Here is a 17,869-nt window from a genome sequence, read left to right on the forward strand (position 1 = left end):
CTGATTTTTAAAAATCAATTTTAATTACATAATTTTTACCATCTCATACAGGTCCCCACATTATTCTTGCATTTTAGAATTTCTCTTGTGTTCTCTCCTATTTGTTTTTCCAAATGGATTGTTTTTCCAACTGCACTCCAAAAATGTCTATTAAAATGTTGATAAAAATTATAAAATAAATTATATAAATTAAATGTAAATAATTATCTTTTTGGGAAACCAAATATTTAATGTGTTCACTAAATTGTATCAATGCAATTTCAAGCAAATGCCAATTGGAAGACCAAGCCCAGGAATTCATAGAGGAAATAATCTTCCAAATAATAAGGAGCACTAAGGTGATCTTCCACTTCAGCCACACTACTAGTAGCTATAAGAGTGTAAGTCAGTCAGTATTATCCAGATTTCTGAGCATTTACCACAGCATCAATTTTCAGAATTCTCTGGACAGTTTCATTTGGTAGGGTCAGAGCAATAAATGAAATCACAAAAGCTGGACAACCAGGTCTTCCAAAATGGAAATACTGCCCTTTTGATACTAATGCCTGCAATTTTTTTCTTGTTAGGCATGTTGATTTCTTAGTTCTGTTACTGTAGAAATGGGATTCAAAGCCAGCATTTTCAGCTAGTGTAGTTGGAATGACCTCCATAGCATCTGCAAAACATGAACACTGTAAAATTCCATACCACTCAATGTTCACAAACATTCAGTTAACCATAGGGCCAATTCTATTGGAGCACCACTTCATGCAGTAAGAGCTCTCTTCACCGAACAGCAAATAACACATAGCACATCATGAATGGAGGGCTCAATTCTTCAGTCCTATGACAATTTTAACTGTTTTTCTAGCACTTGTACAGCCTGTAGTCTTGAGCAGTTTTCCAGAACCATTTAAACTGACCTTCTCAGCTAACTCAGCAAAACCCAGCATGTCAGTGTGACTTGGTCAGTATGAGCAACTGGCTTGGTTCCAATTGTCTTACAAATGAATTCAACATCTTCTTTTTCAATATTCTTAACCAACATAATAATTTTATTCAGGAAATGTCATGCAAGATCACTAGGAGCATCTCTATAGTGTCCTGTATGAGAAGGACATTATATCCCATTTGTAAAAGTTTGCTATACTAAACTTAAAATATAGCCTCTCTCTTTCATAGCATTTAGTCCATCTGAACATTGTCAGAAACTGCTACTTGATTTCCAAATCTGTTGGGAGCAGATAAGATTGAATGTGCCCAATCTTAGCCTTTTCAAATTGGGTTATGCCAGAATTTACCACTTTCTGGGTGAGAATAAGACCTTCCACGAACTCACACATCAATTTTTCCACCAAGTTTCTTAACTGCAGCATGTATTGCTTAACAATGGGGTACAATCTGAGAACGGCATTGTTAGGTCATTTTGTCATGCAAACATCATAGAGTGTACTTACACAAACCTAGGTGATATAGCCCACTACACACATAGTTACATAGTATAGCCTATTGCTTGTAGGCTATAAACATGTACAGCATGTTACTATACTGAATACTACATATCTAAACATTGAAAATGTACAGCAAATACATGGCATTATAACCACTGTCATATATGCAGTCTGTTGTTGACTGAAATACTGTTATGTGGCACATGACTGTATGTTAATATCTCTAAGATTTACAGTAGTACCTGTGGCTGGGTCACTTTCATCACTGCATTTACACTCGTCGGAGAAAGCAGAACTTGAATACTGAAAGACAACTTGTGAGTTCAAAGAACTGGTGGCACAATTTAACAAAGTTTCTCTGTCATTCAGTTCCACAGGTTGAGATATGTTACTTAAGATCTCAATACCCTTTTCCAAAGACTTCTGGGATGACTTGGAAGTGATGGTTGGATGAATCCCTTTCTGAAGAAGTTTGGCCCAGGAACCTATGAGAGAGCCAGCAATAGTGCCAACTGATGCAGTGCGATCTCCTGCTTCTATATCTTAGCTCCCCCAGCATTCTGCTGCTGGATGTGACACTTGTATTTGTTTCAGAATGGTGGCACCATCATTTGTAGTGGTCACATTGCCTTTTCCACCTTGAATCTTTTCTTCCATTCCTTTTGGTCCAAGGCTTGTTTTAATAGCATCAGCAACAGCTTTGGCCGTGATGTTGCTGAACCAGATCTCAGCCTGCTTGTCATGTCCCTGACAGGCACCTTTCACACAGCAGCTGACAGCCCTGCTCCATGGTCCAAATAACATCTTTACTTGGGCATGTTAACTAAAACTTTCTCCTTATGTGTTACATCTTGTTTTGTTTTTTGTTGTTTGTTTTGCTGTCAGGTTCTAAAGATGTGCTCCTTTAGGGTTAGGGAAAGGCTCCAGGATGGCTATGGAATTCCACTAGGGAGCTGAGGGGGCCACAGGAATCTATCAGCTGGGGGACTTTGGCCAAGTTACTTTAAACCATAGTTGTCAAAGTGTGATCGCCAGACCAGCATCATCAGCCACACCTGGGAACCTATTACAAATTCTTGGGCCCTGTTGGAGACCTATTGAATAAGAAATTGGGAGTGCGGCTTAGCCATTTATGTTGAACAAACCCTCAAGATGATGCTGATGAATACTTAAGTTTGAGAAATACTGTGTTAAACCGTATTTCTTAACCTTGGCTGCACAGTAGAGCCACTTAAGGAGCTTTTCTCTATCTACCCCTATTCTGATTGGTCTGGAGTGGGACCGGTGACAGGAATCTCGATTCTAATGCATAACCAGAGTTGAGAACCACAGCTCTGAACTTGTTTGTGTATAAAATGGGGGAAAATAATACTTACCTCTTAGATCTGTTGTAGGGATTAAGTGATATAATTTACAGTAAGAGTGAAGTAGGCTGGGTGGCTCACGCCTGTAATCCCAGCGCTTTGGGAGGCGGAGGCAGGTGGATCACTTGAGGTCAGGAGTTAGAGACCAGCCTGGCCAACATGGCGAAACCCCGTCTCTACTAAAAACACGCAAAAAAATTAGCTGGGCGTGGTGGTGGGCGCCTATAGTCCCAGCTACTCCGGAGGCTGAGGCAGAAGAATGGCGTGAATCCGGGGGGCGGAGCTTGCAGTGAGCCGAGATCCCACCACTGTACTCCAGCCTAGGCGACAGAGTGAGACTGTGTCTCAAACAAACAAACAAAAACCAAAAAAACTAGCAGAGTGTGGTAGCGCACGCCTGTAGTCCCAGCTACTTGGGAGGCTGAGACAGGAAAATCGCTTGAACCTGGGAGGTGGATGTTGCAGTGAGCCAAGATTGTGCCACTGCACTCCATCCTGGGCAACAGAGAGAGACCCTGTCTCAAAAAAAGAGTGAAGCAGAGTGTCTAGCAAATGGTGAAGCACTTGACAAATGATAGTTACTGGTATAATAATACTCAGAGAGGTTAGAGCTACATCACCAGGTCAGGAAAAGACAGTGGGACTTTGAGGGCTCAGTGTTGGTTTATTCAGGCTATGACTCTGAGGTTGCCAGGCCATGCACTATAGCTCTCACTAAGCAAAGTTTTTATGGTTGCTTGTGGGTCTTTGTTCATGCCATTTGCTTCAACCCTTTCTCTCTGCTTGTGAAAATCCTACATAAAGAGTGTGATGAAAGGTACAGGGTTTGTCGCCTACCAGGGATGGAGAATAGAAAAAAAAGAAGGTACATGCTTTAGAGTCAGCAGTTTGAATTTAAAACTTTAATCTAGACATTTATAGCTGTGTGATCTTGAATATTAATCTCCTTATCTGCAAAGTGGGGATATTTATCATATGGGGGGGTCAAATAAGATATAGCCTACAAAGCACAATATATTAAGCACTCCAGAAATGCTGGCCTTATCTCTATTTATTGCTTTCCTGCTTGGGAAGTCATTCCTGATGATGCAAACATTGACTTCTTTTATCTCTAACCCTCTTATTAAATATTAACTTGTTACTAGTTTGGTGCTTAACCCACTGGCCATTTCTCACAGATATTCTCAGACTGGAGCTCTTTTTAGATTAATCTGTGTCCTTAGTCTTTCAATTTCTGTTTAGAATAGTTTTTATTCTAAACTCAACGGGCTAATCGTTTGTGACTCTATCAGGAAAATGATTCTGCACTGAGCACCAATTTAGATTGTCTTACTGACACAAGGCTAGGTGGAGCTCGGTCTTCTGCAACAGGGACACAGAACGTTCTCCATAAACGAATCCATCCTTTCAGAAAACACATATTTCCTTAAGTAGAATGGAAAAGGTCTTAGAATCTACATTAGTTTAACTCTACTTTCTACTTTAATGTGAACCTGTAATATTGCCACATCTCCAATTAAGTTACAAAATTGCATCTGGCTAGTTTTATAACCCTTCTCTCCATTTTGCTGCCTTTATGGCATTTAAAAAACATTTCACTGTTTTAAGTTCAGCATAAAAGTTTTACTGTTTATCCAGTTATCTTAGTATCCAGGGCCGGACAGTCTCTCTGTTTTATCTAAGTGTCCTTGAATGTAATACTGTTCGTTTTACTGATTCTATCTTTCTCTCTTTTTTTTTTTTTTTTTAAAGAAATGCTTTCTTCTGAACCTTTCTTCAGTACTTAGCGAAAGCCATGAAGAGAGGGTTGGCAGGATAACAGATGTTTCCCCCTATTTATTGCTCCTGAAGTTTGTTCCCTGCTCTAAATCTCTAAAATTAGGCACATAGGATCTTTGGGAGAAATGTGTGAATAAAGAGAGATGGGGTGAAGGCAGAATTTCAAATTTTGATTTATTCTTTATTGGAAAATGATTTATAAATACAAGCATTATGGTTATATATGTTTAAATATATGGTGCCTTATGTTTATTTTGAAACACACACATATATGGTGCTTAAAAAAATAAACTTCTGGAGCCCATAATTACATAAATAAGAAGACGTTACCTCTCATCTACCTCCTCTTCCTGAACCCATCCTGCTGCTTGTAAATGTGGGGAGCTTTATATTTTTAGGAGATATGTGTCAATGCTGACACAGAAAATTGTGCTAGTAAGACACAGCAGTACTTACTAGTCACATAATGCGCTATATGTAAAAGTTTTTAACTTTTTATAATTTACAGAGTTCTTTTCACAAATATCTCATTAATCCAGTGAAGTATTATGATTTTATAGAGAAGGAAAGAGGTTCAGAGAAGGTAACTGACGTTAAGGTCACATAACCAGTAAGTACACTGTATCACAAACCCATGACTTTTGAATCTAAAACCCAGTCTTTTAACTATGTTATGCTGAAATTGAGGGCAAAATGGTCTATGCACACTGATCCCCACATGTTAGAAAGCACTAGTAGTTTAGGTTTTGACCAGAGAAATCCAATTAAACAAACTGGCTAGTCTAAACTTGGAGTTAAAGATTTTTTTCTGATTACACTTAGTCATCATCTTAACCATTGGTCACTGTCGTCCTGAAATTTGTTGACTTCCCTGGTGTCAAGAGTTAACTTTTCCTTATCTTCTATTAATACGTTCCAGCTGGTCCATCGTACTTCTGTACAGGCTGTTTCGAGTCACACAGCTTGCTCTATCAGTTGAAGGTATAGCTTATGTACAAATATATTTTAGCTTTCATTTCTGATTTTCAGCCTGGAGCAGTGGCACACTAATCTATTCCTGCGCTATCTACAAACTTCCCTGTCAATCATTGCCAAGGCTTACTGCAGGGTCAGGGTCTGAGATCTCACTGAAGCTCTTCCATCGGCAAACCAATACATCGATTCTTTACTTGTTTTCTGACTCAGGTCTGCTGTTAGAATGTAATGCAGTTATTCTCTTTAAAGTATCATGCTAATTCTCTTAAGTTCCTCTTACATTCAGATCTTTCCCAAAAGCTGGAGATCACATAATTCAAACATCTAGTGAGCTACATTGGGTTCAGGCTGAGATCCTGTTTCTCAGCTCAACATCCTGGGGTAATCATCCACCTACACCTGGCTCAGCTGCCCTGGCCAAGAATAACAGTGCATCTGCACTTTTCTAAGCACGTTTCTGAGATCTTGCCAATACTTTGTAATACACACATGCTCATTCACACAATCTTAGGGACTATTTGTCTCTGTATCCTCTACAACTATCATGTGTCGGGCACATGGCAGGTGCTCAGTAAAAAGTTCTAAATGGGCCGGGTGTGGTGGCTCATGCCTGTAATCCCAGCACTTTGGGAGTCTGAGGTGGACGGATCAGGAGGTCAAGAGATTGAGACCATCCTGGCTAACACAGTGAGACACCTTCTCTACTAAAAATACAAAATATTAGCCGGGTGTGGTGGCGGGCACCTGTAGTCCCAGCTACTTGGGAGGCTGAGGCAGGAGAATGGCATGAACTCGGGAGGCGGAGCTTGCAGTGAGCTGAGATCGTGCCACTGCACTCCAGCTGGTGACAGAGTGAGACTCCGTCTCAAAAAAAAAAAAAAAAAAAGTTCTAAATGAATGAATTCTCCTTCTGCTGGAATTCACTTCTATCACATACAAACCACCCAAGTTTAGTTGTTTTTTTTTTTTTTTAAAACAGGCTATAAAATAGGCCCTAGCCATACCATCTGGATTAGGTATCTTTAAAAGTAGCATTCATTTAAACATATGTACTGGGATTCTTTCTACTTCAGGAATCATTCAGTGTTACAGAGAAAGAAAACTGTGGCTGGAGTAGCTGCTGTACATACTCCAATAAATACTATTGCACTAAAATGCTTTTATATTTTGATTATTTTTTGAATAATATATATATTTGAATATTGACACTATTGTACACTTAAATATGGTTAAGATCATTAATTTTATGTTTTTACTACAATAAGTTATTTAAAAAATTACTAGACATGCTAAAGATTCAGAGCAACTCTTGGAAAAAAAAATCAGAGAAGCCTTCACAATTTTTTTTTTTGAGACAAGAGTCTCGCTTTGTTGCCCAGGCTGGAGTGCAGTGGCACCATATCAGCTTACTGCAAGCTCTGCCTCCCAGGTTCACACCATTCTCCTGCCTCAGCCTCCTGAGTAGCTGGGATTACAGGCGCCCACCACCACGCCTGGCTAATTTTTTGCATTTTTTAGTAGAGACGGGGTTTCACCTTGTTAGCCAGGATGGTCTCGATCTCCTGACCTCACGATCCACCCGCCTTGGCCTCCCAAAGTGCTGGGATTACAGGTGTGAGCCACTGTGCCCGGCCAAGCCTTCACAATTTCTTTGGAAACTCATTGCTGGAATACAATAAAACCAGCAGCGAGCTACTCAAATCTATACAACAGTCATCCCTCATAGAGCTTCTAGTAATGTGCAAGCTTTTCCACAGAATTTGCAAAGCCCTTCATGATCTGGCCTCTGTTTTCTTATGGCCAACCATGAACAAGTCAGTGTTCCTCGAACAGACAATTTCTTCATACCCTAGGGCTTTGCAAATGGTACTCTCTGCCTCAAACACTTTTCTCACCATTTTCCTTTTGGCAACCTCTTATTTATTCTTCAAGGTTCAGCTTAAATATAATTTTTTTTTTTTTGAGACGTAGTCTTGCTGTTGCCAGGCTGGAGTGCAGTGGTGTATCTCAACTCACTGTAACCTTTGCCTCCTGGGTTCAAGCGATTTTCCTGCCTCAGCATCCCGAGTAGCTGAGACTATAGGCACACGCCACGACGCCCAGCTAATTTTTGTATTTTTAGTAGGTAGGGTTTCACCATGTTGGCCAAAATAGTCTCGATCTCTTGACCTCGTGATCCACCCACCTTGGCCTCCCCAAGTGCTGGGATTACAGGTGTGAGCCACCATGCCCAGCTTAAATATCATTTCTTTAGGGAAGCTTTCTTTAAATTCCCTAATGTGATTTGGGCTTCTGGCTATCTCTCTCTGCATTCATCCATCCATCCATGCTCTTATAGAAGTCTTTTTCCTTTGTAGCATGTAATACAATTGTATGTAATTATGTAATATTAGTCCCTCCCACAAGACTGAAACTTACATGAGGTAGGGAGTATTTCTCTTGCTAACCACCTGTATTACCAGGGCCCCAATATCTTGTATACAGCAGGTATTCAATACTTCCTTTTAAAAGATACTCTACAAATTCATCTTAATAGATTTTCAAAGGAGTAGGTGAAGACACACAAAAAGTTTGTGAGCTTGGTGGTGGAGACAGTGGCTGAAGAGCCCAAGATGAAAGAAGTTTAGGGCTGGGTGAGTGAGTAAGCAAGAAGGGAGAAATGAGGATACTATAGGACACTCACTTAATGAGGTTTCTCCTCCATTCCCCCACCATCCCATCCCACCCCAAACAAATCATCAAACAATAACTGAGGTATTTATTTCATTAGAGAATCAGGTAAACCTCACATTACACGGCCAAGGCCAAAATAATTTTGCACAGTTAGAATGTGTTCAAGAAACCAGCCACAATGTAACTGGATAAGATTTCACCAAGGAGATGACTGTGTTCCTCCAAATAAACTTCATTTAGGAAGATGACCCTCCTCCAATATGTGGAAAGACAATAAATGCACTTTCTTCTCTCCGCCACTGAGGAAGAAATTCTCCCTCTTGAGGGACCAACACTATTTCCTTTTTGCTGCTCTTTTCCCTTCTCCTTTCTTTGGTTTCTCCTTTCCACGAAGCTTCTTTAGTCGTTTTTGCTCATCCATAAAATCCTGATGCTCATCTCTGAAGAAGGAAAAAATAATTAACCAGTTATTTTTACGAGAGTAGAAAAGTACACTAATCTAGCACTGCTCTCTTAGGTCATTCTGGTTATCGATCTTTGACTTTTACAAGTTGGCCACATGCTCAGCTTGGTGAACAAAAAGTATAGGGAGGCCCTAACATAGAGATGCAGTGTATTCCAAAAGTTCACTTGTAAGTCTGTTTCCCCTCACACAAACACTGCCACAAGCTGCAGTGAAATTCCCAGGTCAGCCTACATAAACCTACATAACAATGACACAATACTAATGATTACCCCAAATTTCCCTGCAACACTAAGACTAAACAGAGAGGAGACAAAGTGGGTATCAGCTTCAATAGCTACACAGAGACCCTGACTGCCCTAGGAACTAGCATCTACTCAGAATGGGGTGAGGTCTGGAGGAAGCTCAGCCTGGCCAACATGGTGAAACCTTAATGGCAGTAGGTAACTCACACAAAAAGGCTGCTGAGGAGGCTGGGCGCGGTGGCTCACGCTTGTAATCCCAGCACTTTGGAAGGCCGAGGCGGGTGGATCACGAGGTCAGGAGATTGAGACCATGGTGAAACCCCGTCTCTACTAAAAATACAAAAAAATTAGCCGGGCGTGGTGGCGGGCGCCTGTAGTCCCAGCTACTCGGAGAGGCTGAGGCAGGAGAACGGCGTGAACCCGGGAGGCGGAGCTTGCAGTGAGCCGAGATTGCACCACTGCACTCCAGCCTGGGCGACAGAGCGCGACTCCATCTCAAAAAAAAAAAAAAGGCTGCTGGGGAAAGGCTCAGGCAGAAGGAAGCCAAATCAAAAGACAGATACTAAAGGAATCAAAGCAGCCAGGACTATGTAAGTATGTTGATGGCATAGAAGTTGATGATTGCTTATACTATAAAAAAAAGTCCACATCTTAAGCCCAGATACCTAAAGATTGGTATGGTGTTTAAACATGTAAGCTCTGGATTCCATGTGAACCTGGGTTCAAATCACGGCTCCACCATTTACTAGATCTGTCACCTTGGATAAGTGGCCTTACCTCCCTGCACCTTAGTTTCCTAACCTGTAAAGTATGGATAATAATAGTGTATGAATCAAATGTAAAATAGGGGTGTGCTGAGCTTAAGTTTTAACTCTCTAGGCTATCCATGAACATCACGGACAGTATACGACTCTTTGGGATTAGTGGTGAGTGTCCCCAAATAATTCTCAACAGTGCAGCTGGTGTAATTCTTCTAAAATATATGTCAGATCATGCCACTCCTGTTCATAGCCCTGCAAATGGCTCCCCATTTCAACCAGAGCAAATGCCATTGTCCTTACTATGGCTTCACAGCCCCTTGCAATCCGTCTCCAGTCCCACACCCTCCCGGTACCTGCACGCCTCCTGGAAAGGAACACTCCCACCTCAAGGCCTTATGCTGTGCTCTTGCCCCTCTGCCTTGCAAACTCTTCCCCAAGTCCTAATCGGCTCACTCACCACCTTCAAGCCTCTGCTTAAACCTCAACTCCTCAATGAGGCTGACCCTGACTGTCCTGTTTCATCCTGTAATCTGGCCTCTCCCCACCTACTGCAGGCCCCGTCAGCACTCTGGATCCTGCTCAGCCGGCTCTACTATTTTTTTCCATAGCATGTTCAACTTTGTAACAGATCATATAATTTACTTATTTTTTTTCCCCCTCTTCTGTCCCTCCTTCATTCTCATCAACGGTTGGACAGAAAGAAAGCTTTCTGGCGACTCTGTCTCTGTTGATGATACAAGCTAGGCACCTGGTTAACTGAATGAATCAATTGTTTCTGAGAACTGGTGCTTCCCTCCCTCTTTTGCAGGTCTTTGAATAATATTTTCCTTATTGGAGACTGTCTAGTTTCATCCTGCCTGATGCCACAGGAGGCCTAGCATTAGAGGTATCATTTACCATACCTAGTGACTACGTGAAAATAATTTTGTTTTTCTATGGATAACTATTTTTCCCTGTCCCCAAAGATAGCTAAGTCTTTATTTTTCAAACAAACAAACAGACAGCAGCAGCAAAAAGATAAATTAAAATAACTGAATGTGATTTTTTCATGGGTTATAATTTTCTCCTCAAGATATCTGCCTCCCAATATTTTATTTTGGGTTATAATAAAATTAGTTTTTATTTTTTGATCCCAGACTAATGGCAAGAGAGGCAGTCCCAAAGCAATTCCAAACATTCAAAACATGTCATAGATTGTAACCTCTATTAACCAAGCACATCTATTATGTTCACCGCTGTTCCCCTAGTGCCATCTTAAGTGCCTGCACGTGGAAGGTACGTAAGAAATATCCACTGGATAGTGAATGTACCAATCTTTAGTGATCTGGAATGAATGTTATGCTGTACTATTAATTCTATTGTATTAGAATAAATGGTTCCAAATAATTTTAGTATTGTTGCCCAAAGACAAGTCCAATTACAACTTGTTAAATTTTTAAAAAGATGGTAGGTATTTTAACTTTATACAATTATGTACTATTCGAATTCTTTTGTAATGTGCATGTATTAGTTAGGTAATTAAAAAAATAATTTTTTTTTTTTGAGATCGAATCTCGCTCTGTTGCTGGAGTGCAATGGTGCGATCTCGGCTCACTGTAACCTCTTCCTCCTGAGTTCAAGCGATTCTCCTGCCTCAGCCTCCCAAGTAGCTGGGATTACAGGCATGCACCACCAAGCCCAGCTAATTTTTGTATTTTTAGTAGAGATGGGGTTTCACCATGCTGGCCAGGCTGGTCTTGAATTCCTGACCTCAAGTGGTCTGCCCGCCTTGGCCTCCCAAAGTGCTGGGATTACAGCTGTGAGCTATCGTACCTGGCCAAAAAAATAATTTAATGAAAAGGATCACATAGGTATTTGATTTTTTTTTTTTTTTTTTTGAGATAGAGTCTTGCTTTGTCACCCAGGCTGGAGTACAGTGGCGTGATCTCGACTCACTGCAACCCCCATCTCCTGGGTTCAAACAATTCTCCTGCCTCAGCCTCCCAAGTAGCTGGAATTACAGGCATGTGCCACCACGCCCAGCTAATTTTTGTATTTTAGTAGAGATGGGGTTTCACCATGTTGGCCAGGCTGGTCTCAAACTCCTGACCTCAGATGATCTGCCTGCCTCGGCCTCCCAAAGTGCTGGGATTACAGGCCTGAGCCATTGTGCCTGGCCTGATCTTTTTTTTTAGAGATGCACACAGTCCTAAGCCCCTACTTCCTAGACATACGCACACATACAAACACATGGTGTTAAGAACCTGTGTGATTTACGTATTATCCTTAAAGGCAAACTACAGCTTATCCAGACCAAATTAATATGTCAAAAAGGGTACAAAATAAAAATGCCAGAAGAGAGTAGGAAGAAATGTCAACAAAAATGCCACCAGAAGAGAAATAAGGCTCCCACATACCAGTTAAGCAGCAGATCAGGTGTGGGTCAGGGACTCTGTTCATCTGCTAACAAGAGCCCACTGCCCTGGCAACCTTGGTGTTTCTGAGGCTTTCTTCCTCAGTACTTGGACCAGTTTTTCTCTGCATTGTTTTTTTTTTTTTTTTTCTCGAGACGGAGTCTCACTCTGTCGCCAGGTTGGAGTGCAGTGGCGCGATCTCGGCTCACTGCAACCTCCGCCTCCCAGATTCAAGCAATTCTCCTGCCTCAGCCTCCCAAGTAGCTGGGACTACAGGCATGCACCACCACGCCCAGCTAATTTTTGTATTTTTAGTAGAGACGGGGTTTCACCAAGTTGGCCAGGATGGTCTTGATTTCTTGACCTCGTGATCTGCCTGCCTTGGCCTCCCAAAGTGCTGGGATTACAGGCGTGAGCCGCCGCGCCCGGCCTCTTGGCATCCTTTTTAGAGTGCTCTTAGATTAACAAATTATTAAACACCTCTCTACAGCTCAGTATCTATTCAACATTAGTCATGTTGTAGACATAATTAAAATATATCTTCCAACAAGCATGAATTTCTTTTTTTTTTTTGGTCTCTCCATTATGGGTATTTTGGAAGAAGCCTTTCTCTTGCAAACTGTACCTTTTGAACTACCTGGGCTCTATTATAAGAACAAAACTACAAGGATAGAAAGGCTAATTTTTTTCGTTTTCTGATCTACTGAAAAAAAGTCTCTCATAGGTCCCTCTTTGTGTTTGTCATCACCTGTAGAGTCCAAGAAATCGGAGTGTCTGCATGAGTTCAGTGTAAGTGTGGTGATTTGGATACCAATCATAAGTCTCCTTCTTCTTGGCCAAGGGCAGTTCACTAAACAGTTTCACCACTTTCATAGACTTGGAATCAGTAGGCCTGGTGACTTCACCAAATAGCCGGGCACTGAGACGAGACATGCGGAAGGCATATTCTGAAAGGGAGGACATTTCTTGATTGGCAAGGAGTTAGAGTTCCTATTGAAAATGAGAAGAAAGGTAAACAGGTTAGGGTAAGAAATTCCAAGATTAGCTAATGAACATGTTAGAAAACGGAAACACAGCAAGCCACTCATGGATCAGTGCAGTGTTGGCAGGATATGCCTTGGAGTGGAGAAGTATCCACAGTCCAAATGGCTATTTCCTTTCCTTGCTTTACAGTTGCGATTTTTGCATTTTGTGTTTACATGCTATTACTTCCTTGCTGTACTGCCTCCTTTACAACCAACTATTCTGTGATTCACCAGGTTATTTACTGACAGTCAGTTTACCTATTTGTAGGCTGGAGATGAAGAAGACAGGGAAACAAGTTATCCTAGTCCAGCATTATTATACCTTCAGAAAACACCCACCTAAGCAATCTGCAGCATTAATATGCTGACTGCTTGCCATCAAAAGGTGTAATCATGGCAGAGACATAATTATGCTGTTGTCTTTACTATCAGTCCTTTGAACACTGTTCTCCTCAAGGGCTCCAGAAGGCTCTGAGAGCTGCTAATGAGTTATGAGGTCATTTGGCTTCCAGGTTACTGAACTGAATTTTGCCTAGAGACTGAGAGCCATTTGGGAAAAACGAACAGACAGTAGCCCTATAGAAATAAATCCAATAGCTCAAAAGATTCATTTTCTTATTAAATAGAAGGCATGTATGAATTGTGAGGTTACTGGCTGTATCTTCCATCTTATATATTCTGCTTTAATGCAAACTAGCTAAGTTCTTATCAGCTGAAAACAGTAGCTTTTTCTTCAGAGACATACAACACTGAAATGGGTATAAGAATGATATCCGTGATATGCACAAATTACAGCTAATAGACATAAAAAACTATACAGGGGATACATGAAAATCAAGAAAGCTGCTGGTGGAATAACTATCTCAACTCAGTTTAGACCAGACGTAGGGGTTATTGTTGGCAGAATATACCAATTTATGAGAAATTTTAGTAGTGAGATGAAAATCTTTGCTGACTCAGAGACTATCCTGGGAAACAGTTCAGCTGAGATGAAAAGGTGCTGATATGCAAGCAGGAAAAAGGCATAAACCTTGAAAAACCAATGGGAGAAATGTACCAAAAAACCCTCCTACATAAAGATGGTGCCAAGTGAATTTCAAAATAGTTCTTGCAAGAAAACAAACCGTGTTTAAATTAAGTAGGTTTTAATGCCTGCTTCAAGATCTATTAATAGAGGAGGCTGGGCATGGTAGCTCAGGCCTATAATCCCAGTACTTTGAGAGGCTGAGGTGGGAGGATCGCTTGAGGCCAGGACTTCACGACCAGTCCAGGCAACATGGCAAAATCTTGTTTTTACAGATAAAAAAAAAAAAAAAAGAAAATAAGAAAATTAGTCTGGTGTAGTAGTGCACACCTGTAGTTCCAGCTACTTGTGGAGGCTGAGGAGGGGGGCATCACTTGAGCACAGGAGTTTGAGGTTACACTGACTTATGATTGCACCACTGTACTCTATCTAGCCTGAGTGACAGAGCAAGATTGTGTGTCAAAAAAAAAAAAAAAAAAGAAAAAGAAAAAAAGCAGAGGCTGATCTCAAACCAACTGTCAACCTCAAAACCATTCAGAACACCAACCAAGCAATCTTGGGTCAACAGTGCCACCTGAAGGCTGGCAATGGTAGAACTGTCAGATCCAACGTCCACCCCTCTCTCCCCACCATCTGCAGATCACCTACAAGCCTGTTCTTCCTTTTCCATTCAGCAGTCTCAGTTTCCTGATTCACTTCTTTCCCAACTCTGGTTGGGGGGGGGGGTTGTTATGACTAGGGTTATAGTCTCAAGGTGAAAAAAAGTCATTTAACAGTTTAATGTATAAACAAATCAGTGCCATAAACCTCTAAAAAGCCTTGCAAATGTCCAGAAGTCACCTAGTTTCTTTGCATGCTTTTTCTCTTCCTTTGCCCTTTATCTTTTTCTAAACATTAGATTGAAAAACAACAGTTTCTTCATCAACTTTGCTTTGTTTTGCTTAATTACCATTGTGGCATCAGAATAGATTTCTGTTGTAATTGCACAGTATTTCCACAGTTAGTTATCTGTAAGCTGGTCTGGGAACTATCAGTTTGTTACAGTGTTTTCAGGAAAATCTGTTCTGAATTCCAAGTCCCTTTATTTGTAAATGAAGAGGCAACAGGGATTCCTGAGGCCTAGGTTTGACTACTAGCTCTGTCACTTAATTCTTGGGTTATTGTGAACAGTTACTCATCCTCTCTAAATCTGAGTTTCCTTTTCTGAAAACAAAGCTTGCAGGACTAGTGCAAAAATGAGTAACAGTGGCACTCAGTAGAAATGCTAACTTACAAAAAAGAATGAGACCAGAACTGTAAGTTTGGTTTTCATATGTTCTACATAGACACATTTGTTTATTCCTTATTCTTAATCATGTTTAAAACAGAGAGAGAGACAGAGAGACAGATACATACTCCATATAGTAAAAAGTTTGTGCCTCCCTGGAATGATGACCTCACTTACAAAGACTGACAGCCAGAGAAACACAGGGAGAGGACCAGCACCTTGGTAACTTGACAAGGTAGCCAGGAGGAGGAAGGGACTCAGTAGGACAGTAGTCACTGAGGCCATCACAGGATGCTGCTGTTATCTCCATGCCCATTTTGGAATGCGGCAAATTACTGGGATACATAACTTGTAAGTAAAAAGGTCACACTAGAATTGGCTGGAACATGGTTGTATCACAAAATCCAAGTCCTAAAGTTTTATGACAGAGGAATAAGCCTCTTCAAACCTGAATCCCTTACTAGAAACAAAGGCCCACTTGCTAAACAGGAGGAAACTGAAAGTGGTTTTAACAATTACCAATGACACTGCTTTGTTGTTTCCTTCCACAGTGCACAGACACATGTCTCTCACGAAGAATGACACGGGAGCTTTTCTTATAATGTGCATGTCGATTATATTTTGATTCACATGAAACCATTTTCAGGGAGTACAAAACAAGTCACTTTAAGTGTTGCCTTTCTTTAAACGTGAACTAAAGAAAACTGTACTATCATGGAAAAAGTTAACTGGAGCTGAAAATGCTAAGCAAAAACAAATTACTCAAATGTGTTGAGCAAAACAAATTAAGCCCACATGAGAAGAAAATTCCCATATTTTTACTTTGGCACAACAGGGCAAACTTCTTTGATCTTTTTGATAGGTCTGATGCATTTAAAAGATTATTTCAATAAGTGGTTTTGTATTAGGTTTGCCTTTTCTCTTTGAAAGGTAAAGATGAAGTGCAAGAGTTCTTAACCTGGATGTGCTTCAGCGTTTTGAAAACAGTGGAAGTGTAAATTTGTATGCTGATATGTGTACGTATGTGTGTGTGTGTAAATTGTTCTGGGAGAGAGCTTTCTCCAGTTTCCCAAAAACCACTGGTTAGCAGAACGCACCAGCTGCAGAATAAAAAAGCTGGTTGGAATCTCGCCTCTGCCTTTTAATGGCCACGTCGTTTTTGTAATGGTGCTTATTCTCTGTCAGGTTCTCTCATCGACTACACGAGGACAGTCACACTGCCTGCGACGCGAAGCTAATATGCAACATTCACAGCACAGTGCCTACCTTAATAACCATCAGGATCCAAGGAACTCACATACAGTGTACACACGTTGTCATAGAAACAATCTAAACATAAAAACAATATCAACAGAATGCTTAAAAAAAAAAAAAAAAGCCCGGTACCGATTATTTTAAGGAGTCATAGAGGCATCAACGGCATTGAAAATGTATTAGCTGCATTCAGTTCAGCAAGAACAATCTTCAACTCTCTCCACCTGACTCGATCATGCCTGACTGTGATGGAAACTGTAGTACTGTCAAGTCAACCGATGTCTGACTCGGGAGCGCATTTCGCAAATATTTTTCTTAAATATCACCTTACCGTATTTTTCTTAAGGTGGTTACAAAATTAATCTGCAGCCCACCACCCAAAGCTACAGTGCCGAAGGCCGTGTGGTGAGCAGAGAAACTGAGCCTTCTACTGTTAACCAATCTGGAAGAGAGTAACTGCGCCTGAGAGGAAATTACGGCACCGGAAACGCGGGTATCCTACGTTTAAGAAATCCCCCAACTGAGGCAGAAAAAGGCCAAGTTATTTGTGTGATGCACGTGAGCCGCCCGAGCTGGTCACTAATGAAATGGATTCGCCCTATTATTCCTGGCGACTCTATAAGGTTGGAGACCCCCGTAGACCTCTACAACCATCGCCCCTCGTTGCAGACCACCAAAAGTCACCGACAGCCTTACCTGGACCTGACCTTCCTCACCCACGCACCCTCGTCCCGGAAGGCCCGCCCCCTACCCGGCTCTAAGCTCGCGCCGGCAACTATTGCGGGGAGCAGTAGAGAAACGGAAGCTTGGCGGCTAGAGCGGAGCCCTAGTGAACGACCCGGAGTTACTGGCTCCCCCTCTTGAGGCCTCCGAGGTGTACCTGGCGCCTGCGCAGTGAGGCTAGCGCCTCCGCCTGTGCGGAGGACCGGGGGAGGTGGTGGGCTGGGGAGGGTTAGGGAGGTCTGGCTCTCCTGGAAGGGCTTGCAGGGTTCGGTAGTATATTTTGGTGGGAATGGCTACAGACCTGCCTCCAAAAGCTCTGAAGCAATGGCGATGCGTGTGCCGTGTGGTCTTTCTGACCGACTTGCGGCGCCATCCCCCTCACCTTCCATCTATCTGCTCATCCTCTAATAATAGTTAATTAGGATCACCAGCTGCAAGCCTTCCTTGCTACTGGGTTAGGAGCACTTTCCCCCATTGACCCAGGAGCTTCTTC

General features: G+C 41.6%; 1 protein-coding gene and 1 pseudogene across 6 annotated transcripts; both read right to left on the minus strand.

Annotated features, from left to right (window-relative positions):
- Positions 1-395: 395 nt before the first annotated feature.
- LOC116812439 (T-complex protein 1 subunit delta-like) lies at positions 396-2,234 on the minus strand (annotated as a pseudogene).
- A 6,058-nt stretch (positions 2,235-8,292) lies between these two features.
- MRPS33 (mitochondrial ribosomal protein S33) lies at positions 8,293-17,394 on the minus strand. Of its 6 annotated transcripts, none has more exons than XM_032761955.2 (4): positions 17,350-17,394; positions 16,666-16,728; positions 12,832-13,073; positions 8,293-8,661 (listed from the first exon to the last, which is right to left on the minus strand). In XM_032761955.2, the coding sequence occupies exons 3-4, from the start codon at positions 13,044-13,046 to the stop codon at positions 8,556-8,558; spliced, it is 321 nt and encodes a 106-aa protein (XP_032617846.1). In that variant the 5' UTR covers positions 13,047-13,073; positions 16,666-16,728; positions 17,350-17,394; the 3' UTR covers positions 8,293-8,555. The 6 variants fall into 6 exon arrangements, with proteins under 6 accessions (XP_032617846.1, XP_032617848.1, XP_032617844.1 ...); XM_032761957.2 differs by lacking the exon at positions 17,350-17,394 and adding an exon at positions 16,985-17,107; XM_032761953.2 differs by lacking the exon at positions 16,666-16,728 and having other exon boundaries at positions 17,350-17,391.
- Between the last annotated feature and the right edge of the window lie 475 nt (positions 17,395-17,869).

The sequence above is a fragment of the Hylobates moloch genome, unplaced genomic scaffold (genome assembly GCF_009828535.3).
Source record: "Hylobates moloch isolate HMO894 unplaced genomic scaffold, HMol_V3 SCAFFOLD_1, whole genome shotgun sequence".
In the NCBI taxonomy this organism is placed as follows: Eukaryota; Metazoa; Chordata; class Mammalia; order Primates; family Hylobatidae; genus Hylobates; species Hylobates moloch.

Coding starts and splice junctions, on each gene's coding strand:
- MRPS33 (XM_032761955.2), bottom strand. CDS start 13,046: ATGTCCTCCCTTTCAGAATATGCCTTCCGCATGTCTCGTCTCAGTGCC. Junction 8,662..12,831: donor CGATTTCTTGGACTCTACAG/GTGATGACAAAC, acceptor TTCCTTCTTCAG/AGATGAGCATCAGGATTTTA.